At 40.2% G+C, this 25,483-nt stretch overlaps 1 protein-coding gene across 1 annotated transcript in view; it reads left to right on the top strand.

Annotated features, from left to right (window-relative positions):
• LOC141100422 (mucin-16-like) overlaps positions 1 to 15,906 on the top strand; it is a 55,005-nt gene extending 39,099 nt beyond the window's left edge. The window contains exons 19-29 of the mRNA XM_073588923.1: positions 1,144 to 1,211; positions 1,768 to 1,937; positions 3,529 to 3,555; positions 5,925 to 6,076; positions 8,069 to 8,139; positions 8,662 to 8,834; positions 9,103 to 9,344; positions 10,279 to 10,346; positions 11,597 to 11,745; positions 12,795 to 12,892; positions 15,274 to 15,906. Of these exons, the coding sequence (XP_073445024.1) occupies positions 1,144 to 1,211; positions 1,768 to 1,937; positions 3,529 to 3,555; positions 5,925 to 6,076; positions 8,069 to 8,139; positions 8,662 to 8,834; positions 9,103 to 9,344; positions 10,279 to 10,346; positions 11,597 to 11,745; positions 12,795 to 12,892; positions 15,274 to 15,372 (1,317 nt within the window). The 3' untranslated portion in view covers positions 15,373 to 15,906. The remainder of the gene's footprint in view (positions 1 to 1,143; positions 1,212 to 1,767; positions 1,938 to 3,528; positions 3,556 to 5,924; positions 6,077 to 8,068; positions 8,140 to 8,661; positions 8,835 to 9,102; positions 9,345 to 10,278; positions 10,347 to 11,596; positions 11,746 to 12,794; positions 12,893 to 15,273) is intronic.
• The last annotated feature ends 9,577 nt before the right edge of the window (positions 15,907 to 25,483 follow it).

Here is a 25,483-nt window from a genome sequence, read left to right on the forward strand (position 1 = left end):
ATATCTATCTATCTCTATCTATTTCTATATCTATCTGTCTCTATCTTACATATAGAGATAGATATAGAGATAGATCGTTAGATATAGAGATAGATATAGATAGATACAGAGAATAGATACAGAGATAGATAGATATAGAGATAGATATAGATAGTCTATCTCTATACCTATCTATAGCTATCTATATCTATATGTATATTATCTTTATATCTATCTATCCATCTATCTATCATCTATCCATAGATCTATTTATCCTTTATCTATCTATCCATCTATCTCTATATCTATCTATAGCTATATATATATATATCTCTATCTATTATCTTCATATCTATCTATCCATCTATCCATCGATCTATCTATTTATCCTCTATCTATCTATCTATCTATCTATCTATCTATCTATCTATTTATCTACCTATCTATCTCTATCTATCTCTATCTATATCTATCTATCTGTATCTATTTATAGCTATCTATTTCTATATATCTATCTCTATATCTATCTATTTATCCATTATCTATCTTCTATCTATCTATTTATCTAGTGTTATACCCTATGAGGGGGCAGCATTATATTCTATGAGGAGGTACATTATTCCCTATGAGGGGGCAGCATTATACCCTATGAGGGGGCACCATTATACCCTATGTGGGGGTGCGCTATACCCTATGAGGGGGTGCATTATACCCTATGAGGGGGTGCATTATACCCTATGAGTGGGGGAAGCATTATACCCTATGAGGGGGTGCATTATACCCTATGAGGGGGCAGCATTATACCCTATGAGGGGGCTGCATTATACCCTATGAGGGGGCTACATTATATTCTATGAGATGGGTGCATTATATTCTATGAGGGGGCTGCTTTATATTCTATTAGGGAGGCTACGCCAACTCCTGCTACATAACTAAGACCTGTACTGCCTTATATTATACCCTGATATTAGCGCGTTTTACCGCACAATTGGTGGTCTTGTATTTCTATCTATGTAGCTACATAGTGGGCCCCAAGAATGATTTTCTCTGGTGGGCCCAAGGTGCTCCAGTCCGACGCTGTATACCTGTATTACCTTTAGAAATATACGCTATAAATTTCTGTGAATTCTAAGGAACAATTGACGAGTTTTTTTCTCTTCTTAGATAACCAGTTTAGTGAAGAACAGCACAGTGAGCAGCAAACTGATCGGCTGTAGCATTGATAGCTTTGGGTAAGTATATGAGATCTAGAGGTGGAGCTGGGGGATTTTTCTCATTTAGTTGGATATATGACATTTGGATAACTTACAATTCTGGGTTCTTAAAAAATTGATTTACTGATTCAATGGAAAGATAGAGTCGCGAGGCACCCAAATGGCAAATGTGGGGCCTACCACACCCTGTTGGTTGACTTGCAGCCCTGGTGATGCTTCATTACTGGTTGACTTTGACGGCAGAGAGAGAATATCTGCGGTAAGGAAGAGACACTGGGGAAATGCTGCACTCATCCCTTACACTTGGTTATACACAGTAGCCCATCATATATACAGTACCTAGTATAGCAGCAATTCCTCATATACACCAAGCATGACACAATTCAGGCACTGTTCACATTAACGCAGGAGTCTTCTCTAGGGTTTCATGACTTGTGACTGAAGTATTAGTGCAGAATACAGCGCACATAGAGCACTCTATGTACATACTTCAGATTACCCCTTAAATTGTAGTACAGTAGTGCAGTAATATTCGTAATTATTTGGTTTTTTTTTTTAAATTATTTCATTTCAGGATTTCTGGTGTAAACAACACAAAAGTAAACTCCATTTGCAGAATCAAAAGAGACATATCTGGAGCCCAGTTTGATAGGGTGGCTTTTTATGATGAAGTTACACGTATGACTTCAAACATTACCATACTGGGAAATTATACTTTGGACAAGAACAGCCTTTATGTCAATGGTAAGACTAATAGTATCTATAAAGTGAATTAGTGAGAGTTATTCAACCGAAGTCTAAAAATGCTGGTACAGTTCACAAATATTAATTACACTTTAATATCATATTGTATATGGTAAGTATGTTACTAGGGGCAGGAAACCTAGATTAGTTGCACCACTCCAGCACTAAAATAAAAAAAAGCACTAGAGTGGTGCTTTAAAGGGAATCTGTGAGTAGTATCAGCCCTCCTAAACCGTCTATATGAGCATGTAAGTCATAAACAGTTGATTAAAATGATACCTTGATATCTGCAATCCAATGTCTTATTCCTGAAAAATCCATATTTTCTTAATACGTAAATGAGCTGTTAAGATCTATGGGCAGGACAAAGATCTCACCGAGAATCTGTCTTGAGAGATTATTTTAAGACTGTGTGCCCACGATGCGATTTTTAAGCGTTTTTGCCGCGATTTTCGGCACGAAAACGCTGCGAAAACATTTAAAAATCGTGTACAGAACGCCCCCCATGCATTCCTATGGCATTCCGCACATGCTGTGCTAATGCTGCGCTTTTTTCCGCGGCAGAAACGCATCACGGAAAAAATCGCAGCATGCTCATTTTTTTGTGCGGAATCGCAAAGAATTGCCGCGATTCCGCACCCATAGGAATGCATGAGAATCGCTTACTTCCCGCATGTGGCTATGCCCACCATGCGGGAAGTTAAGCGTCTCATGTGCGGTTGGTACCCACGGTGTGGAGGAGAGGAGACTGTCCTCCTGGCCCTGTGTACCATACCCCTGTAAAAAAAAGAATAAAAAATCGGGGTATATTTACCTTCCGACGTCCCGCGCTGCATTCCCGGCCTAAGCGTTCCCAGTAATGCCTTGCGACAAGGTCCTGTGATGATGTAGTCTCGCGTGACTCTAGCGGTCTCGCGAGATCGCTATAGTAACGCGAGACCAACGTCATCACAGGTCTCCAAGGCATTACTGGGAACACTGTGGCCCGAGATGGCAGCGCAGGAGGTCGAGAAGGTAAATATACCCCGATTTTTTATTTTTTTATCATTTTTAACATTTTATCTTTTACTATTGAGGCCGCATAGGCGGCCTCAATAGTAGAAAGCTGCTCACACTTGTCAAACACTATGTTTGACGAGTGTGACTAACCTGTCAATCACTTTCCAAGTGATGCTTCAAATCGCTTGGAAAGTGCTTGAGAAAATCGCTGCAAAATCGCGAACAGAATCGCAGTAAAATCGCGGTGAAATCGCGCGGAAAAAAACGTGCGATTTCTGGGAAGGAGTCCGGTTTTTAGTGTGCGTTTTAACACGCAACGTGGGCACATAGCCTAAATGTAAGGGCCCATAGATCTTATCAGCTCATTTACATATTTAAAAAAATGTGGATTTCTCTGGAATAAGACATCAGATTGCAGATATGAAGGTATCATTTTATTCATCTTCCTATGATCTACATGCCTATATAAATAGAGGGTTGATCCTACTGACAGATTTCCTTTAATAGATTACCTGCATGGTAAATGATATGGCTGAAAAGAAAAATGCACTTATAAAACGTAACACTATGATACCTTCTTTTTATCGTTTAGGTTACAACAAGGTCATGACTGAAACAAGTAAGTAACTTATATGTTTCCAAAGGGTTCGACTATAACTATTACTATAATTATTATTATTTATTATTATGGCGCCATTTATTCCATGGCACTTTACATGTGAGGAAGGGTATACATAATAAAAACAAGCACAGTGATCTTAAACAATACAAGTCACGGACTGGTACAGGAGAAGAGATGGCCATGCCCGCGAGGGCTCACAAGCTACAAGGGATGGATGAGAATACAATAGGCGAGGGTAGAGCTGGTTGTGCAGTGGTTTGGTGGATCAGTGGTTACTGCAGATTGTAGGCTTGTCGGAAGAGGTGAGACTTCAGGCTCCTTTTGAAGGTTTCCATAGTAGGCAAGAGTCTGATATGTTGTGGTTGAGAGCTCCAGAGTACGGGTGATGCGTGGGAGAAATCTTCTATGTGATTGTGGGAAGTGGAGATAAGAGGGGAGTAGAGTAAATCTTGTGAGGAACCGAGGGTGCGTACAAGTAAGTACCGGGAGACGAGGTCACAGATATATGGAGGACACAGGTTGTGGATGGCTTTGTTTGCCATGGTTAGGGTTTTGAACTGGAGTCTTTGGGTAATGGGGTGCCAGTGCAGGGATTGACAGAGGGGAGAGGACAGAGAATAGCGGGGGGGTGGTTGTGGAACAGGTGGATTAGTAGGGCAGCAGGGTTTAGAATAGATTGGAGGGGTGTGAAAGTGTTAGAGGGGTGGCCACAGAGCAGGAGGTTGCAGTAGTCAAGGCAGGAGATGATGAGGGCATGGTCTAAGGTTTTTGCAGATTCTTGGTTGAGGAATGTACGAATCTTGGAAATATAATGAAGAAATATGGTAGCTGGAAATGTTTATTAAAACATTTTCCAGTATCATAACTTTTTTTTGCTGTTTTTGTGTTCCTATTACAGATTCATTAAACATTTTAAGGTAGAAATTTTTTTAGTTGTACAAACATTTAGCGATTTTGGGGTTTTTATTTCAGTGTCGACCCTTTTTTTTTAAGTGGGTGGAGCTAATATAAAAGAGGAATAGCCAAGTGCTGCCCAAAATGTTTATCATAATCTACAGCAGAAAAGTGACAGCAGTATGTTTAAGACACTAGTACATGGGCAAAATATGGTTTAATTTATTAAGACAAAGGGAGCTCCTTATACACACTGACCTATGTTAGGATTTTAAACAACTTATTTCTTAAGCAGTGAGTTAAAGCTTAATTTTTATGGTCTTTAGATGAGGGTTTTGGTTGCCTTAGGCAAATTGTAATTAATTAAGAAGCACACCCATCTTAATGATTTTTTTGCTTCTCTTTCCAGCAAACTCTGGATAAAACTAGCATACAAAACATCAGTCTTGATGAATTTCACCCATAAATCCTTAATAAAAATTTTATTTATATAGCTCCAACATATTCCACAGCACTTTACAATTAAGTGGCAACATGTCCAGACAATAAAGATAATACAAAGTAACTTTGAAACATAATTCTGGTGAATGCAGATTGACAGACAATTAGGCTGAGGCTACATAGCAACGATGTATCGTGTGATAATAGGTCTCTGACAGGTTGCACAACCAAAATCATTTGTACAACTTGTCTGTTACATGCTGTCGCAAGATAATTTTAGAGCTAGGATTTTGCTGTAAAAAAACAGCCAAGTTGCAGTCAAATTGCATGCAAATCTTATGTCTCATGCAACATGGAATGAAACCTGTGGCAAGTGCGTTGCGTGCAAATTGTGACTAGCGAGAGAAAATACAACACATTTGGAAACATATGTGGCACTTTCTCAGTAGCAGTATGTCACAAGTCGCAACTAGTGATGAACGAGTATAATCGTTGCTCGGGTTGTCCCGAGCATGCTCGGGTGTCCTCCGAGTATTTTGTCGTGCTCGGAGATTTAGTTTGTGACGACATAGCTGCATGATTTGCAGCTGCTGGATTGGCTGAATACATGTGAGGAATAAATGTTTGTTAGGGAATTCCCACATGTATACTCACTCATCACTAGTCGCAATGCGACAACATAGGAAATCATTATATCCACTGTTGTAATGTGTCATCGCAATTTCAGTGTCGGATATGCTGTGCAGCCCTGGCTTAACACATTTGGGAAAGTCCTAAAATGATTACGGAAGAAGAAGAAAAATGAGTGGCACTCACCAGAAGCACATTATTTTGTTCTTTTTTTATTCCAAGGTCATATGGGCACATCAGTCTTAATAAATAGGACCCTATATTTATAGCTTATGTGCGTTTAGGAATTTTGTAGCAGTAAGAAAGCCGTCATTTATTGTGTGGGTATGTACAATGTACCACGTTCTTGACACATAATTATCTCATTACTTGGTTATAACCCTTTCAATGTTTTTCCTCAGCTACTCAACCACCAATAACGACCACTCTGAAGATTATTGGGCCAAAAAGTTTTTCCATTAACTTCACCATCACCAACCTTAAGTATAACAGCAATTTAACAATGAAAGACTCTGATCAGTACATCAAAGTGCAGACGCTTATTGAGAAACTGGTAAGTTGGGTTGTAACAGAAATGTGAAAATATGTAAAAAGTGAATTAAAACTGATTTACTTGGATGTATATTGAGTTTTGCAATCTCTGTTATACATCTTAGAATATTGACATATTCTAATATGTACAGTATGTGGACATATATATAGGCATAAGAGCAGAATAGATTATAAATGCTAAAAGCACACTAATTGCATGGAATCTCAATGTGAATATACAGTGGGGAAAAAAAGTATTTAGTCAGTCAGCAATAGTGCAAGTTCCACCACTTAAAAAGATGAGAGGCATCTGTAATTTACATCATAGGTAGACCTCAACTATGGGAGACAAACTGAGAAAAAAAAATCCAGAAAATCACATTGTCTGTTTTTTTTTCATTTTATTTGCATATTATGGTGGAAAATAAGTATTTGGTCAGAAACAAGCAATCAAGATTTCTGGCTCTCACAGACCTGTAACTTCTTCTTTAAGAGTCTCCTCTTTCCTCCACTCATTACCTGTAGTAATGGCACCTGTTTAAACTTGTTATCAGTATAAAAAGACACCTGTGCACACCCTCAAACAGTCTGACTCCAAACTCCACTATGGTGAAGACCAAAGAGCTGTCAAAGGACACCAGAAACAAAATTGTAGCCCTGCACCAGGCTGGGAAGACTGAATCTGCAATAGCCAACCAGCTTGGAGTGAAGAAATCAACTGTGGGAGCAATAATTAGAAAATGGAAGACATACAAGACCACTGATAATCTCCCTCGATCTGGTGCTCCACGCAAAATCCCACCCCGTGGGGTCAGAATGATCACAAGAACGGTGAGCAAAAATCCCAGAACCACGCAGGGGGACCTAGTGAATGAACTGCAGAGAGCTGGGACCAATGTAACAAGGCCTACCATAAGTAACACACTACGCCACCATGGACTCAGATCCTGCAGTGCCAGACGTGTCCCACTGCTTAAGCCTGTACATGTCCGGGCCCGTCTGAAGTTTGCTAGAGAGCATTTGGATGATCCAGAGGAGTTTTGGGAGAATGTCCTATGGTCTGATGAAACCAAACTGGAACTGTTTGGTAGAAACACAACTTGTCGTGTTTGGAGGAAAAAGAATACTGAGTTGCATCCATCAAACACCATACCTACTGTAAAGCATGGTGGTGGAAACATCATGCTTTGGGGCTGTTTCTCTGCAAAGGGGCCAGGACGACTGATCCGGGTACATGAAAGAATGAATGGGGCCATGTATCGTGAGATTTTGAGTGCAAACCTCCTTCCATCAGCAAGGGCATTGAAGATGAAACGTGGCTGGGTCTTTCAACATGACAATGATCCAAAGCACACCGCCAGGGCAACGAAGGAGTGGCTTCGTAAGAAGCATTTCAAGGTCCTGGAGTGGCCTAGCCAGTCTCCAGATCTCAACCCTATAGAAAACCTTTGGAGGGAGTTGAAAGTCCGTGTTGCCAAGCGAAAAGCCAAAAACATCACTGCTCTAGAGGAGATCTGCATGGAGGAATGGGCCAACATACCAACAACAGTGTGTGGCAACCTTGTGAAGACTTACAGAAAACGTTTGACCTCTGTCATTGCCAACAAAGGATATATCACAAAGTATTGAGATGAAATTTTGTTTCTGACCAAATACTTATTTTCCACCATAATATGCAAATAAAATGAAAAAAAACAGACAATGTGATTTTCTGGATTTTTTTTTCTCAGTTTGTCTCCCATAGTTGAGGTCTACCTATGATGTAAATTACAGACGCCTCTCATCTTTTTAAGTGGTGGAACTTGCACTATTGCTGACTGACTAAATACTTTTTTTCCCCACTGTATCACTCGGGATATAGAAGCTGAAGTCCTTAGCTTTATGTTAATTGAGGTGATCTATTGTTTTATTATACTTACGGTACTTACAATGGACTCAAATGTTTCTTTGGATAAGAATGTATGCCATGATTGAAATCTCCTACTGCTCATGTCTTTCCACATTTCTTCCTCAGCTTAATGATGGTTTCGGGAATAACTCAAAAGTAAAGGACATGTTTTCCACCTGCACACTAACTGGGTTTAGGTAGGTATTCTTGGTCTATAGAAGCCTGTACTATCGAAGGTCATTAATATATGTTCTGTCCTTCATCCACACTTGGTTATTTTTCCCTTTGCAGTAAAAAAACACATGTAAGATTTTAATAAAGATAAAATAGTTTGTGTTTTTTACCTTGTTTCCCTAAAAAACCTAAAAAGTGTCTTCAGTGTGCTCGAAAAACATGTTCATGCATGTCTGCCAGCTGTTCAACAGCCACAACACATGCAGGGATTGCCTGTCTGTTAGGTAATCCATGCATGTGTTGTGGATGTCGAAAAGCTGTGAGACATGCAGGTGCGGGAACTCTAACATATTATTTGAGCACGTTGAAGTCACTCGGTTAGCACTTGAGTATGATCGGATAACACCTTATTCAAACACGTTCACTCATCATTAGTATCAACTAATTATTGACTTATTCTATGCAATATGTATGATTAATTGGTCAATGTTTCCCAGTGTCACACTTCAACCAAACCATTAAATGGAAGATTCCTATATTTCTAGGTCAACTCCATCTAATACAAATACTACTGCAGAAACCATCTGCACTTTTAATGTGGATCTCTTGGCCAGAGTCTTCACAGAAGAAGATGTCAAAGAAGCACTCTTGAACATTACCAATGATGGTACCAGTCTAGGCAACTTTACCTTAACAAGCTCAAGTATTAATGTTAATAGTAAGTTCCAATTTTTAACTCAACAATATGTCATTATGGAGTATCTTCTTAGCATTAAGAAATATGTTCATCATTTCTCTCAAATTGACCTGCGAGAACTATGCTCTAAAGTAGATCTAAGATTAGAAATTATAATGAAATGCTATCTCAGAATAAAAGTAATTGAATCATTTTTATTGTACATGCTCACGTCCTGACATTCTGTTATATTTCACAAGTAAGTGACCTGTTTTACTATGTCATGCAATTAATTAGCTTCCCTGCTTAGTTTACAGAACAGATGTGGAAACAACTGCTGCTACAACAACAACTGCCACTACGACAACTGCCACAACAACAACCACTGCTACTACAACAACCACAGCTACTACAACAACAACCAGTTCCATCATCGCAGCCATCCCAACTAATAATTACCTTGGCTATGCCATTAATTTTACCATCACTAACAATTCTTTGCCTGCCGACCCTGAAAAAAGGAAACTTCTAGAACAGGACATAGTGCAGAAGGTGATTTGAAAAATTTGAATACAAGAATAGAGAATACAACTAAAACTGTATTGAATGCTAATACCTCACCCTCAAACATTTGTTTGATACTATCACCAATTGTACATAGTATATAGCCCAATATACTGGTATTCCAGAAATGTCATTAAGAACAGGATGCATAGTATGCTTGTACGTCACGAATCAACAGCAAATACAATAGGAAATCTTGTGTAATAAATGTCCTAATATGTAATTTGGAGACAATAATAACATCTTAGTTATCATTATCCTTTAGCTTTATATCTCTACTGACAAACTGGTTTCTCCATTCAAGCCACAGGGAATTCTGGGAATCATAAATTTATAAATCAAATTCATATGTTCGATAATTATTAGTAAATTCATCTGTTACCTGTAAAAAAAACTTTTATGTAAATATAAATAATACATAGTAAATGCCCTTTGTGCAGCTTCTTGTTCATTTTCTCCCATTAAATATGAAGCAAACTAAGGATTTATAAATAATCACTACAAATTGCCTTTTCAGAGAGAAAAAGGACAGGATCTCAAATGCCATGTCTTGAATGTAGCAATGCTAAAATTCAATATTGACTCTTTAACGAGCCTTTGTTTTGCACTGATGAGAGGCAAACACCCCAAAATACGTGTCTGTAAATGGAGTGTCTGCTTTGGCTTATTATCATAAGTCATGTGGGCAAGACTTGTTAAAGGGCCAATATTGACTTTCAGATTTGCTATAGAAGGTGGCACTAGAGTTCTCGCCCTCTTCCTGTTTGAATAGGCTAATTTCATTGCATTGCCTATAAGTCTCTTTTCACTGGCTTGGCAATCTCCTCAAGGAGAAATGTTATCCCTTAGATCACGTAAGTAAACACTTAAATGTACTTGAATACACAGTTATTTTACCGTGTATATATTTTTTCTATTCTAGATGAATGAGTTATACGAAAATAGTGGACTTGGCAAAAAGTTTAAATACTGCCTGCTTGCATCAGCGAGGTAACTGTTTTTCTTTCTGACATTTAGAATTAATTGGTATTTTATTAAAGCGCAATTTTGTTAAACCGTAAAGGGCAAAAAACAGCACTAATAGGTCAAATACTCAACTCCCGCAAATTCTCTCACATATATCAGGTAGCAAGCAATAGAGAAAAATATAAAATGTAACTTTTATTGAAAAAACATATAATAAAAGCTACCCTTAAAGGGAAGGTGAGGTACTAGTGCAATGATTAAAACTCACTCTTAACCTGTTGGTGCTGTAGGCTAAACACAAAGGAGTCTGTGTGAAGTCAAGTATATAGACTCCAATGTATGCATAGTACATACAACAAGTTCCAGTCCTAAAAACCAGACGACTGGATTGTAACCTAATTACACCACATAATAGGCACCATGATCACACAAAGATATAGTACCTAATAAATCTTTTTGAGGATAAGAAGTTCCTCAGTAATCAAAATATTAACCTCTACCTTATACGGACTATATATAGAAATCACAATGTGAACATAGGTAGAAATCATGAGTGAGATAAAAAGTATTCACACAACCACGAATATAAATGGAATGGTCTCATCCATGTGTGGAAGGCAGGTCAGCTGTCCGAAGTCATTGAAAGAACTAGTCTACTGTTGGAACGAATTGTTGTCTTTGTACGAGTATGCTTTGGCCTGGTAAGCAAACTGATAATTCAAAGTTTGTTTTTTTTTGCATAGAATGAATATTGTTGTTTTACTATATGAGAGTGGGCCTTACTTTTACAGAATACAGCATCTAAAAAATCTACATAGCAATGCATTTATCATTGCCTCAGCCAACAAAATCCATGAATCCTTAAAATTTCATGTGAATAGCCACTAATCAACTATTTGGGCCCATGTATTAATCGTCATGATAGAACATGGCTAAACACTGTAGATATTCTATGTCTGAGAACCTATTGTGTGTCATTTTCTTTTACAATAAATTAGTATTGGACATGTCAGATATACTTGAGGCTTTATTCCAGGACATGAACTAACAGATTTTTGCAGTGTCATCCAACTTTATAAATGGTCTATTGCATCTTGGTAAAAAAAAAAGAAAATAAGCCACAGTACCTTGGCTACAATATGTTTTTATTGGATTTTGTTCCGTCCGTCTCTGCTACGTTGCCATACCATATAGGCAAGTTCTTAATTGTCTATGAAAAAATAGAAGATGAGAATAATATGTCCAAGTCGTGACTATTTTTTTTTAACTTTCAGGAATGGGTCTATTATAGCATCATGTAACTGCTACTTTGAAGATGACCCAGCTATAAATTTAGAAAATGTGAGGAATGAATTTTTCCAAGGGACTGTTACAGGAAATACGCTAGGATCAAAGTATCAATTGAAGGACATTACTGTCACAGGTAAAAGAAAACTTGGTAACACTTTTCCCAAATAAGTAAAATGGGTAAATTAAAACTCTTTGATGCAGTATATTTGGAGACATGTTCAAGAGGCTTATTTTCCCCAACTTGGCACAAAGGAAAGGGGAACAAATGAACATTTTAGGATGTATACCTTAAAGGGAATCTGTCACCCCTTTTTTCAAATATGAGCTGCTGGCACCGACATCAGGGGCTTATCTGCAGCATTCTGTAATGCTGTAGATAACCCCCGATGTAGCCTGAAGGAGAAGAAAAAGGAGTTAGACTATACTCAACGGGGGGCGGTCTGGTCTTGGTCTGATGGGTGTTGCAGTCTGGCGCCTCCCATCTTGTAGCGATGATGTCCTCTTCTTTCCTTCCTGTCGTGGCTCCGGCACAGGCGCCAGACCTCTCCCGGTGCCTGCCACTGCAGAACTCTGCTCTGCCCTCAACAGGGCAGAGCAGTGTGCCTGTGCACGAGCCACAACAGGAAGGAAAGAAGGGGACGACATCGTATGAAGATGGGAGGCGCCGGACTGGACGGCGACACCCATCGGACCAGACGCCGGGGTGAGTATAATCTAACTCTTTTTTTCTTATCTTTCAGGTTACATCGGGGGCTTATCTACAGCATTACAGAATGCTGTAGATAAGCCCCTGATGTTGGTGCCAGCAGCTCATATTCGAAGAAAGGGGTGACAGATTCCCATTAATTTGTTTTGAAATTCATTCCCATTTTTGAATTTAAAAAATCATATATAAAAATAGATCTGATTTCTTTGACCCTTATGATGCAAAAACATCTTTAGAAAAAAATTCCGATCCCTATAAAGAAAGATCTTGCCATCGGATTGTGGTCTGTCGTAATGCACTGCTACTTTCTTCCAGAAGAAAGAAACATATTGGCAAATGCTTACGTTTTGTTATAACCTAATGAATAAGAAAGGGAGCCAAGACTGTAGTGATTACTCTTACTACATAACGTAAATGCACAGTATGAAGCTAAAACACTTGCTATTTATCTAATATGAACTCTTTTTCTAAAACAGAAATAGCCCGAACCAATGTACTTCCATTCTGGGCAATCATTCTTATTTGCTTGGCTGTTCTCTTTGCCCTGGTATTGATATTCCTGCTCATCTTTTTGGTAAGTTATATGTATAAACTTCTAATTTTCACAACCATGTCCATTCACATGTCTGAATTATGGTTGTTCCTTTCCCTTTGTTGAACTTGATGGCCTACATAACTGGATTTAGGCTTGTGTTTGACACTCACCCTGTCATTTTAAAATGGTCCTTTATTCATATACCTGCTGTATCTTTTGTCCATTATATGAATTAAAGACTTTACTGGGTGAGTGCCACAGCTTATTATTAATTTTGTGGATTTACTGAAGCACTTTCCGTCTGATGAGCACCACTGTGTACAAAATTCCAGATATAAGATTTACTCACCTAGATGCTGAGTGTGTCCTTTTAGATTAGGTTCTAATGATTTAACCCCTCTCTGACATCAGGCGTAATAGTACGCCGATGTCAGACTCCCTCCCTTTGATGTGAGCCCCGCTGCTGAGCTCACATCTTTTCATTGCATCCTTGAGGCTGCACATATGCTCCTATGATTCTGTTCATGAGCAGCTGAATTAAATAAAAGAAATGATAACAGCATAACTGGGGAAAAAATTAGCAACACAAAGCTTTTTTTTTAATATTTTTAATGGTAATAAGAAACATATAAGCACCAATTTGTATAAGGCATCACCATAATCATACTGACTCTCAAAATAAAGGTAATAGGTCATTCTTACCACACAGTGGACAGCATGAAAAAGTAACCAAAAACAGTGCTGGAATTTCTGTATCTTACTTTTCCACCACACAATGATTTTTTTCCCCATTTTAGAGAGGACCTTTCACAAGTTTAGCATGGAATAGTTGCTGCAGAGCTGAATAAAACATATTTTTTTATTTTTTATTTTCTCATCTCCTTTGCAGAGATAATATCTTATAAAATGGGTGTTACCAAAATTTTTTCTCTTGGTGTGTGCACTTTTCCCCCTGCATGGTGTTGACAAGTCATAAGCAGGAGGCGTTATGCAGGAGAAAAAAGAACACACCCCTAGAAGGTCAGCAGAACGTGCTTTTGAGACTTGTAGTGATAGACAGCAGAACTGAGAGTGATTACAAACATTTCCATTTCTCATCTCAAAGCAGTCAGTATGGGAAGGGAGAAACAGCAGAGCTGAGTGTGCTTACAAACACTTCTTTCAGACTTGGCTCTGCTCTACCTTACACAGTAGCTGTAGAGATCAAGGCTGAGAGGAGTGCTGTCTATCATTATTTCTCACAGAGGAGAAAACCTACTCTACGCTTCTCTAGGGGCACGTTTTATTCCCCCTGTATGATTAGTCAACATCATTCTGGAGAAGAAATACAAACCTGAAAAGACAAAGTTATGATATCATGGTATCACACTCTTGGACTTACCATAAATTATAACATAAAATTTACACTTAATATTTCTGCAATGGAGAGGAGAAATTAAAAAAGAAAAACTACTTTTTACTCAGCTTTGCAGCCATTATTCCACGACGTGGCCAGCTTAGCTTGCTCAAAATGGTGAAAGGTCTTCTTTAAATAGTGCCATTAAAAATACAACTCATGTGTTTCAATGAAGCTTGTGGAGCACCCCATTATCTCTGTTAGTTATTGTAACTACTCAACTGGAACCATATGTAAATGGTTATCTCCGGATCCTTTATCTTCTGATCCGTGGTTTGATCAGTTATGGGATTAGCAACTTATCTTCTTTTCCATAGATAGAGTATAAATTGCAATTTTGTAAGACCCCTTTAACTATAATTTTCTGTTTGTTGCCATGTGCCTATTATTATGCATGTATACTGTATGCTTTTTTTTACAGTACCTTAAATTATATTGCTTTTTTTCCCCTCGTGACACATTATATTTACTGCCTACTTCTATTATTCTCTTTTCCAAAGTCTAACAATTTGCATCAAAAAATGTTTTAAAAGAATCCCCTTACATGATTCAGCCCAAAAAAATGATATTTATAAATTGTTTACATGATGTGAACTATGAGGAAGAGTTTTGAGATAATGTATGACTGCAGGAATAATCTATATGACAAAGTTCAATGATATATTTGCCATTGTTTTTCGCTCCACCTGTACATGACTGACATAGTATCAAGTCGCTGCAGTCCTTAATCCTTTGATTTCTAGCACGGTAACATTCCACTGCTCGGTAGTACTCCGCCCAAACATCTTGCCCATATTATAAAACCAGAACAACCAGCAATATTTCTTGTTGAAGTGGAAAACATGTGTTTTAACAACATATCAAATCAATGGGAAAGTTCTAATTGTAAAAGTAGTTACCCTGGGCTACTTCATAACTCATAGTTGGTAAATCAATCTCTGATCCGCCATGTAAGCAACAGTAGTAAAGTTGAACACGCAATTGGGTCTATTATAACAATCATATCTTCCTTCCTTTTTCACAGCTTCTACTTTGCTTGAGAAAACGTAAAGGATCTTATGACGTCCAACAAAGCATTTATGGAATGTATTTCCCGCACCTAGATTTGAGAAAACTATATTGAGTATCGCCCCCCTCTCATTAATACTACGTTCTCATGCCATGTGGTGGTGAGATCAGCACTTTCATTGTATTCAGGACCTAAAATAACACAACATACTGTAAAGCATCTAACAGGTTCGCTGGCCGTTCTGACTTAGGTGGTTGATTTGTCAGTGGTTTCTAGATGTAATTGCACTACAAAGTGTCCCAAATATTTATTACTTGAAAAGTATTTGCTAATATACTGTTACGTTTAATATGTTATAAGCCAGACAAGACTTACGCTTGAAGCGGGATAAATACCTCATATAGGAATATTAAAAGTTTACAGAAAAGGGTAGCCAGCATCTTAAATCCTAGTGTAATAGAACTAGTCCAGTCGTTTTCTATAGCAATCAAATCACAACTTTAATATTTAATCTTTATTTGTACTTTTTATTCTACTTCATTTAAAAATAAATATTTGAATTTTTTATTGAACTGTATAATGTATTTAAAAAAATGTATGCAGTGTTTACTTGACTTTAATCTGCCATAAATAAATCAATGTGTTAATGCAAATAAAATGAAGCTCATTCATTTATCCATCTACTTTAATATCGGGTTTCTACATTCTGAACTATTGGAATAGCTTTAAATCAATTGCACTGTCACAAAATCCCCCAAGGATAGAAAATACTTTATCTTAGAACATGAACATGTATTGCGACCTTGGTGTAGCAGGAGTAGCCACAGAATCAGAGGACACAGAGTGGCTCAAAGGGTGTTACTCTCTCTTGAAGATTTGATGAAAAAAATTGCATGGACATTGGTCATTGCAACTGGGCAATTCTAGCCACATGGTCAGCTAAACCATTGATGTGCACAGTGTGTAATTGATGAAGCAAATCTGATGTGTATGCCATGGGACTGTTATCTTAGATTTAGGATAGGCGCCACAACTGTGAAATTAAATTGTGCAGCAATTGGCCATCACGGTGGGCAGCATCTCCGTCACATGCACCCTGATGTACCTTCTGACCCTATCCTTATTTGTGCATACGGCGCCCTCTTGGAGGTGTAATGGATGATATTCCATCACAACTTCATTCAGGGGCTGACACTAACAGCTTGTGACCCATGTGCAAGAAATATATTTGGGCGCCCCTCCTTTGATGGTGACAAAGCTATATATAATATTATTCATATATAAATATATATATATATATTTATATACACACATACATGTATATATATATATATTACATAGTCTTGTCTAGTATGTATATTGCCGTCCCTTATTAGACAGTGCCCTCTCGTTATGTAAGAGCACCGTCCCTTACATATCGGATTATATACAGCCCTGTTCTTTTTTACATACCGTCCTCTCTTGTTAGATATATAATGTAATGATGGCTGATGGAGCCTGGAAAGGCTTCTTTTCTAATGGAGGAGCTGATGGACTGGTTGTCTGGTCACCGGCTGCTCCATCAGCAGTCATTTTAAATCTAACAAGAGAGAATAATTGTAATAAAAGAAGGCACTGTGAATAACCAAAATGACAATAATAAACTACCATATTTTGTGGTGTGGTTTATACAGTAAGGCGCACTGGATTATAAGACGCACCCCAAATTTTGAGTAGAAAAATAAGATTAAAACTTTTTTTAATAAAATGGTGGTGCTTCTTACAATCCATGAGTCTTATTGCTTACTGGGGGTGGTGGCTGCAGTGAAGCGGGATCCCAGGATCGCTGCTGGCGGAAGCAGGAGTGGAGTGATTCTGCAGACCCCATACTGGGAGAAAGGGGTGTTCGGATGTGCGGCGCTGCAGGTCTTCAGTGGTGCGGGGGCTCTGCTGACATTTTGTGAGAGCCCGGAGCCCCCGTACTTCCATGGTTTACTTTGCGGAGGACTCTGAGAAAATGGCCAATTGGGCGCCGCATGCGCAAATATAGATCTTGGCGCTGAGCTCTCATCTCCTGAGATCTTGTGCCAAGATCTCCATCTGTGCATTTGCTGCCCCAGCAGCCATTTTCCCAGAGTCCATCGCAATGAAAACCATGGAAGTGCGGGGTCCCTGGCTTTCACAAAATGTTGGCGGAGCCCCCGCACCACTCTTGCCTCCTCCAGCAGCGACCCTGGGACCCTTCTCCACTGCGGCCGGTAAGGTACATTCGAATTATAAGATGCACCCCCATCCCCCCAAAACATTTTGGGGAAAAAAGTATGTTTTAGAATCCAAAAAATACGATATGTAAGAAACAGCACTGTACATAACAGCAGAGGAAGCTATATAATAAGGGATGGCACTATATATAACTAGAGAGAATGGTACACAATAAGGGATGGTGCTATATACCATACACTAAGGGACTGAGCTATACATAATAAGTGAGTACACTAAGTATTAAGGGACTGTGCTCTACTTATTAAGGCTACGGCACGGTGGCTCAGTGGTTAGCATTGCAGCGCTGGGTCCTGGGTTCAAATCCCACCAAGGACAACATCTGAAAGGGGTTTGTATGTTCCCCCCATGTTTGTGTGGGTTAACTCCGGGTACTCCAGTTTCCTTCCACATTCCAAAGACATACTGATTGTGAGCCCCATCGGGGATAGTGCCAATAAAGTCTGTAAAGCGCTGTGGAATTAATGGCGCTGTATAAATGAGTAAAATAAATAAATCCCTGTATCTGTGTGCAGTGTTGGTGTGCTGCCCGCTTTTACAGATGCATTGAACATGTCCTATTCTGATCCTCAAAATTGGATCAGAAGAGAACATTCTCTGACCCTCACAGATCTTATTCTTAGATCTGTGATTTTCATGTATGTGTGAATGGACCTATAAAAATCTATGATCCCGTGTGCCATTCCTTAAAAAACCTGGAAGCACACGGACATTTTACACAAATATGAGAATGTACAATAAGGGATTTACAGATACACATTATCACTCCACGTCACACAGTGCAGATACAGAATAATATCTACATCCAGGCATTTACCACTGACGTCTGATTAGAGCCGCTTTTTTTTCTGTTTCTTCTACATCTAGTCAGACCTTCATGTCAACATCTCCCAGCCACGACTTGTCTTGTCACGATGTTCTTCGCAGCCCTGAAAATAACAAGGTCACAAACACTGCATACATACATGTGTCTCCCCCCTGAATACAGATTTGTACTCCACCATTAATATACTATTAGCCACCATTAAAAATATAAATTGATAAGCAGCACTGTGCCCTCCCATTAACGATAATCTCTGACTCCCAGTAATATAAACTATTCAGTCTGTGACTCTCCCCAATTACCTGTAAGCTTATTATGCTTAGCACAGTCCCTTGGTATAAAGTGTACTGACTTACAGTGGGGCAAAAAAGTATTTAGTCAGTCAGCAATAGTGCAAGTTCCACCACTTAAAAAGATGAGAGGCGTCTGTAATTTACATCATAGGTAGACCTCAACTATGGGAGACGAACTGAGAAAAAAAAATCCAGAAAATCACATTGTCTGTTTTTTTTTCATTTTATTTGCATATTATGGTGGAAAATAAGAATTTGGTCAGAAACAAAATTTCATCTCAATACTTTGTGATATATCCTTTGTTGGCAATGACAGAGGTCAAACGTTTTCTGTAAGTCTTCACAAGGTTGCCACACACTGTTGTTGGTATGTTGGCCCATTCCTCCATGCAGATCTCCTCTAGAGCAGTGATGTTTTTGGCTTTTCGCTTGGCAACACGGACTTTCAACTCCCTCCAAAGGTTTTCTATAGGGTTGAGATCTGGAGACTGGCTAGGCCACTCCAGGACCTTGAAATGCTTCTTACGAAGCCACTCCTTCGTTGCCCTGGCGGTGTGCTTTGGATCATTGTCATGTTGAAAGACCCAGCCACGTTTCATCTTCAATGCCCTTGCTGATGGAAGGAGGTTTGCACTCAAAATCTCACGATACATGGCCCCATTCATTCTTTCATGTACCCGGATCAGTCGTCCTGGCCCCTTTGCAGAGAAACAGCCCCAAAGCATGATGTTTCCACCACCATGCTTTACAGTAGGTATGGTGTTTGATGGATGCAACTCAGTATTCTTTTTCCTCCAAACACGACAAGTTGTGTTTCTACCAAACAGTTCCAGTTTGGTTTCATCAGACCATAGGACATTCTCCCAAAACTCCTCTGGATCATCCAAATGCTCTCTAGCAAACTTCAGACGGGCCCGGACATGTACAGGCTTAAGCAGTGGGACACGTCTGGCACTGCAGGATCTGAGTCCATGGTGGCGTAGTGTGTTACTTATGGTAGGCCTTGTTACATTGGTCCCAGCTCTCTGCAGTTCATTCACTAGGTCCCCCCGCATGGTTCTGGGATTTTTGCTCACCGTTCTTGTGATCATTCTGACCCCACGGGGTGGGATTTTGCGTGGAGCCCAGATCAAGGGAGATTATCAGTGGTCTTGTATGTCTTCCATTTTCTAATTATTGCTCCCACAGTTGATTTCTTCACTCCAAGCTGGTTGGCTATTGCAGATTCAGTCTTCCCAGCCTGGTGCAGGGCTACAATTTTGTTTCTGGTGTCCTTTGACAGCTCTTTGGTCTTCACCATAGTGGAGTTTGGAGTCAGACTGTTTGAGGGTGTGCACAGGTGTCTTTTTATACTGATAACAAGTTTAAACAGGTGCCATTACTACAGGTAATGAGTGGAGGAAAGAGGAGACTCTTAAAGAAGAAGTTACAGGTCTGTGAGAGCCAGAAATCTTGATTGCTTGTTTCTGACCAAATACTTATTTTCCACCATAATATGCAAATAAAATGAAAAAAAACCAGACAATGTGATTTTCTGGATTTTTTTTTCTCAGTTTGTCTCCCATAGTTGAGGTCTACCTATGATGTAAATTACAGACGCCTCTCATCTTTTTAAGTGGTGGAACTTGCACTATTGCTGACTGACTAAATACTTTTTTGCCCCACTGTATTATGCATAATACAGTCCCTTAGTATATGGTGTACTCACTTATTATGTATAGCACAGGTACTTAGTATATATTGTACTCACTTATTATGTATAGCACAGTCCCTTAGTATATACTGTTCTCACTTAATATGTATAGCACAGTCACTTAGTACATAGTCTACTCACTTAATATGTACAGCAGAGTCTCTTAGTATATAGTGAACTCACTTATATGTATAGCCCCATCTTTAGTTACATAGTTTTCTCTTTTATGTATAACACTGTCCATTACAACATACCATCCTCTCGAGTTGTATATATTGCCGCCCCTTATTATATAGCTTTCTATGCTGCTATGAACAGTGTTGTCTCTTACATAGTTTATTCTTGTTATTTTCGTTATTCACAGGGCCTTCTTTTATTACATAGCCCCCTCTCTTGTTAGATAGAAAATGACTGCTGATGGAGCAGCCGGTGACTGGACGACTAGCCCAGCAGCTCCTACATCAGAAAAAAAGCTTTCAGTAGGCCAACATTTCGGATTTAAAAAAAAAAATTTCAAGCTGGTGTTTTGAAGTATTCTAATTTACCGAGATAACAACTTTTGGGTTTTCAGTGGCTATAAGCCATAATCATCAACATTAACAGAAATAAACACTTAAAATAGATCGCTCTGTTTGTCATGATTCTTTATAACGAAATCAATAATGCAGAGGAAAAATCCTGCACCGCTGCAACAACTGAGCCCAAATATCCAGTACGTGTGATCACCTCGTCAAATACACCGCACTTATGGATTCACGGGTGCCAACCCGTAAAAACACAAGGGAGCGTGAAATGGCCGTCGTTCGACTTTTCCTTCCCTTTCTACACCCCTGCTGAAGATGTTTTACGGTAATTTGTCATAATAAAGATTGGATTTTAGAAACGGTGAGTGCCACCCTTTTATCTATTCAGTATATGGACTTTTTATAACAAGAGTTTCACTTTTTGTATTGAAGAACTAAAATAAATGAACTTTTTGACGATATTCTAATTTTGTGAGAAGCACTTGTATATATGTGTGTGGCTATATATACAGTGGGTACGGAAATTATTCAGACCACTTTAAATTTTCACTCTTTGTTTCATTGCAAACATTTGGTAAATTCATAAAAGTTCATTTTTTCTCATTAATGTATACTCTGCACCCCATCTTTACTGAAAAAAACAGAAATTTTTGCAATTTTATTAAAAAAGAAAAACTGAAATATCACATGGTCATAAGTATTCAGACTCTTTGCTCAGACACTCATATTTATGTCACATGCTGTTCATTTCCTTGTGATCCTCCTTGAGATGGTTCTACTCCTTCATTGGAGTCCAGCTGTGTTTAATTAAACTGATAGGACTTGATTTTTAAAGGCAAACACCTGTCTATATAAGGCCTCACAGCTCACTGTGCATGTCAGACCAAATGGGAATCATGAGGCCAAAGGAATTAGCCAAGGAGCTCAGAGAGAGAATTGTGGCAAGGCACAGATCTGGACAAGGTAACAAAAGAATTTCTGCAGTACTCAAGGTTCCTAAGAGCACAGTGACCTCCATAATCCTTAAATGGAAGAAGTTTGGGACCACCAGAAGTCTTCCTAGACCTGGCCATCCAGCCAAACTGAGCAATTGTGGGAGAAGAGACTTGGTGAGTGAGGTAAAGAAGAACCCCAAGACCACTATGGCTGAGCTCCACAGATGCAGTAGGGAGATGGGAGAAAGTTCCACAAAGTCAACTATCACTGCAGCCCTCCACCAGTCGGGCCTTTAAGGCAGAATGGTCTGATGGAAGCCTCTCCTCAGTGCAAGATATATGTGTCATGGTTAGGAGGACATGGTTAATGTCCTGTTCTTGCAGGGTTAACTTTTGCCGGCCTCTCTTTGGATCTGGGAGCGGTGTTTATACTCACTCCAGACTAGGATTCCCTGTCAGCTATACTGTTATTCTGGCTGTGTGTCTGACCCCTGGCGTGCTTGTATACTGCATTGCTTGTTTGATTCCTGTGTATGACCCGGTCTGTCCCCTCACTCTGTTCTCTGTCTCACGTTTTGGTACTATCGTCTTCTCTGGTTCTGACCTCCTGGCTTGGCTATCGTTACACTGTTATAGTTTGTCCCTATTGTACTGTCTATTGCCCGTTCTGGTTTTCTGATCTTTTGCTGCGTCCTGACTATCCGTTCTGTCTAACCCTTTGGTATTGTTGGGCTATCATGTGCTTTGACACCGGCTTAACCTGGTTTATGTCTCTGCCTATGCCCCTTGGTAACTTGTCCCGCAGTTACCTTTCTAGGAGTTTTCCTTCAGCTCCTAGCTCTGTGGAGCTTAGGCCATGCCCCCAGCAGTCACGTGCTTCAGGCCCTGTTAGTCTGAAGCACGCATCTTCATTGCTGCTGCCCTGCTCCACAGGTATCTTTGAGCACCGTTTTTGTACTCAGGACACGCGCACTGGCTCAGTGAGCAAGTGCAGTGCGGTGTTCCTGACATTATAGCTGACCATTTCAGTTTTTTTTCTCTCTGAGGAAAAAAAAAGTTATCTTCATGGATTCCATGTAAGCTTTGGCTGATCTGGTCAAGCACCTGACCCAAATGTTCCACAAACTTAATGTGGAACAGCGCACGATGGCCCATACCCAGCAACAGTTGGTGGATACTGTGCAGGGGGCTGTCGCTGCAGGGGCTCCTAGTGCTGGGGATAGAGATGTGTCATTGGCATCCCCCGAATCTCCGGTCAAATTGAGAGACCCTTTCTCAGGGAACAAAAAGGGAGTTCAAGTCGTTCAGAGAAGGATGCAAGCTTTTTTTTCTCTGATGCCCCGCTCCTCCGGGGACGAGTTCCAGAGGGTGGGAGTCGTCATTTCCCTACTTCGGGGGGCTCCTCCACAGGCATGGGCTTTCTCTCTCTCTTCCTCTGCTCCTGAACGTATGTCTGTGAATTTGTTCTTTGAGGCTCTGGGGCACATTTATGATGAGCCTGATAGAGTGCATCTGGCAGAGGATATGGTGATGAGTGTAACACAGGGGAGGCACTCTGCTGAATGGTTCTGCTCAGAGTTTAGATGTTGGACAGCCGAAGTATCCTGGAACGACGCCGCCCTGAGGGGGTTGTTCCGCAGGGGTCTGTCTGACCATCTGCAGGACACTCTGGTATTACATCCTCCTCCTGATACCCTGGAGGATGCCATGATGCAGGCAGTCCGTATGGACCGGAGACTCCGTGCTAGAGGAATGATGCAACAAGAGTCTTCCTTGTACCCCAAATTGTGTGACACTGCACCTGTATCAGAGCCCATGGAGGTTGGGTCAGTCTCGGTTAAGGAGATAGAGAGAAGGCACCGTAGAGACAATCGACTATGCTTTTACTGTGGAGCCTCTGGACATTGGAAAAGGAATTGCCCCTCCTGCCCTTCTTCATTGAAACCATCAGAGAAATGACTGAGTCTGGGCAACAATCGAGGAGGTTGCCCTGACTCCCAGGTACATTTTTTCTCACGTACAAAGATGGTGCTCCAGGTTGAATTGGAACTTGCTGGCGGCCCTGTTATGACCACCGCCTTTGTTGACTGTGGTTCCTCCATTAATCTGATTGATGCCCAAGTTGTGACTCTTAATACGATAGGAACAGTAAGGTTAAAAGACCCTGTTAAAATTGTGGCTGTGGATTCATCCCCTCTTACCCGGGATGGAATTTGCTTTATGTCTGAAGTTTTTTCTATGAAAATGGGTTCCACTCATGTGGAAAAGTTAAGTTGTTTCTTTATGAATAATCTGCCTGCAGGACTGGTATTGGGGATGCCCTGGTTGCAACGCCACAATCCTCTCATTGATTGGGTGAAGGGGGAGATCATCCAATGGGGATGTAATGATAATGGTCTGTGTTGTAACCCGGTTCCTTTTGTCAATCCGATAAGATCTGTATCTGTGTCGTCTGTCGGTCTGGAGGGTATTCCGGAGTACCTGAGAGACTTTGAAGACATGTTTTCCGAAAGCGAGGCTGAGGCGCTCCCACCACATAGACCATTTGATTGTGCTATCGATTTAGTACCTGGAGCCAAATTACCCAAGGCTCGCTTGTTTAATTTGTCCGGGCCTGAGCGCCAAGCTATGAAAGAGTACACCAAAGAGAGCCTTCGCAAGGGGTATATTCATCCCTCAGTCTCACCTGTGGCAGCGGGGTTTTTCTTTGTAAAGCAAAAAGAAGGTGGGTTGCGACCGTGCCTCGACTTTCAGGAGCTGAACAAAATTACTATTAAGAACACGTACCCTCTCCCGTTGATTCCTGATCTATGCAACCAACTCACGGGGGCCAAATGGTTTTCTAAGCTCCATCTACGAGGGGCTTATAACCTTATAAGGATCCGGGAAGGGGGACGAATGGAAAACAGCGTTCCTGACAACTGAGGGGCTGTTTGAAAACCTGGTTATGCCCTTTGGCCTCACTAACACTCCTATTTTTTTCAGAACTTCATTAATGTTGTTTTTTCTGACTTGATTGGACATTATGTAGTCATCTACTTGGATGACATCTTGATATACTCTGAGGACAGTCAGTCACACTTACCCCATTTACGTACGGTCCTTATGAGACTCCGGGAGAACCATTTGCATGCTAAGCTGGAGAAGTGCTCATTTTTTATGCAAGAACTGTCTTTTCTGGGTGTAATTGTATCCGGGGAGGGATTCTGCATGGATCCAGGGAGGGTTCAAGCCATTACCGATTGGGTGCAGCCTCATGACTTGAAGTGGTTGCAGCGATTTCTGGGCTTCGCTATTTATTATAGGAAGTTCATTAAAGGGTTCTCGCAGGTGGTGAAACCCTTGATTGACCTCACTCTTAAAGGGGCAGATGTAAAAAATTGGTCCGTGGCCACAAAAAATTCCTTCCTTACATTAAAGAAGTGTTTTAACACAGCCCCTGTGTTGGTACAACCCGATTCGTCAAGACCTTTTATCGTCGAGGTCGACGCTTCGGAGGTGGGGTGGGGGCAGTATTGTCACAGGGCCCCTCTACCCTGACTAACCTCAAACTCTGTGCCTTTTTCTCTAAGAAGCTCTCTTCGGCCGAGAGAAACTATGATGTCGGTGACAGGGAATTGCTAGCGGTTAAATTGGCCTTCGAAGAATTTTGGAGGGGGCCGCTCATCCCATTACGGTCATCACTGATCATAAAAACC

Source organism: Dendrobates tinctorius, unplaced genomic scaffold (genome assembly GCF_039654945.1).
Source record: "Dendrobates tinctorius isolate UK_male_01 unplaced genomic scaffold, ASM3965494v1 ptg000011l, whole genome shotgun sequence".
Lineage (NCBI taxonomy): Eukaryota > Metazoa > Chordata > Amphibia > Anura > Dendrobatidae > Dendrobates > Dendrobates tinctorius.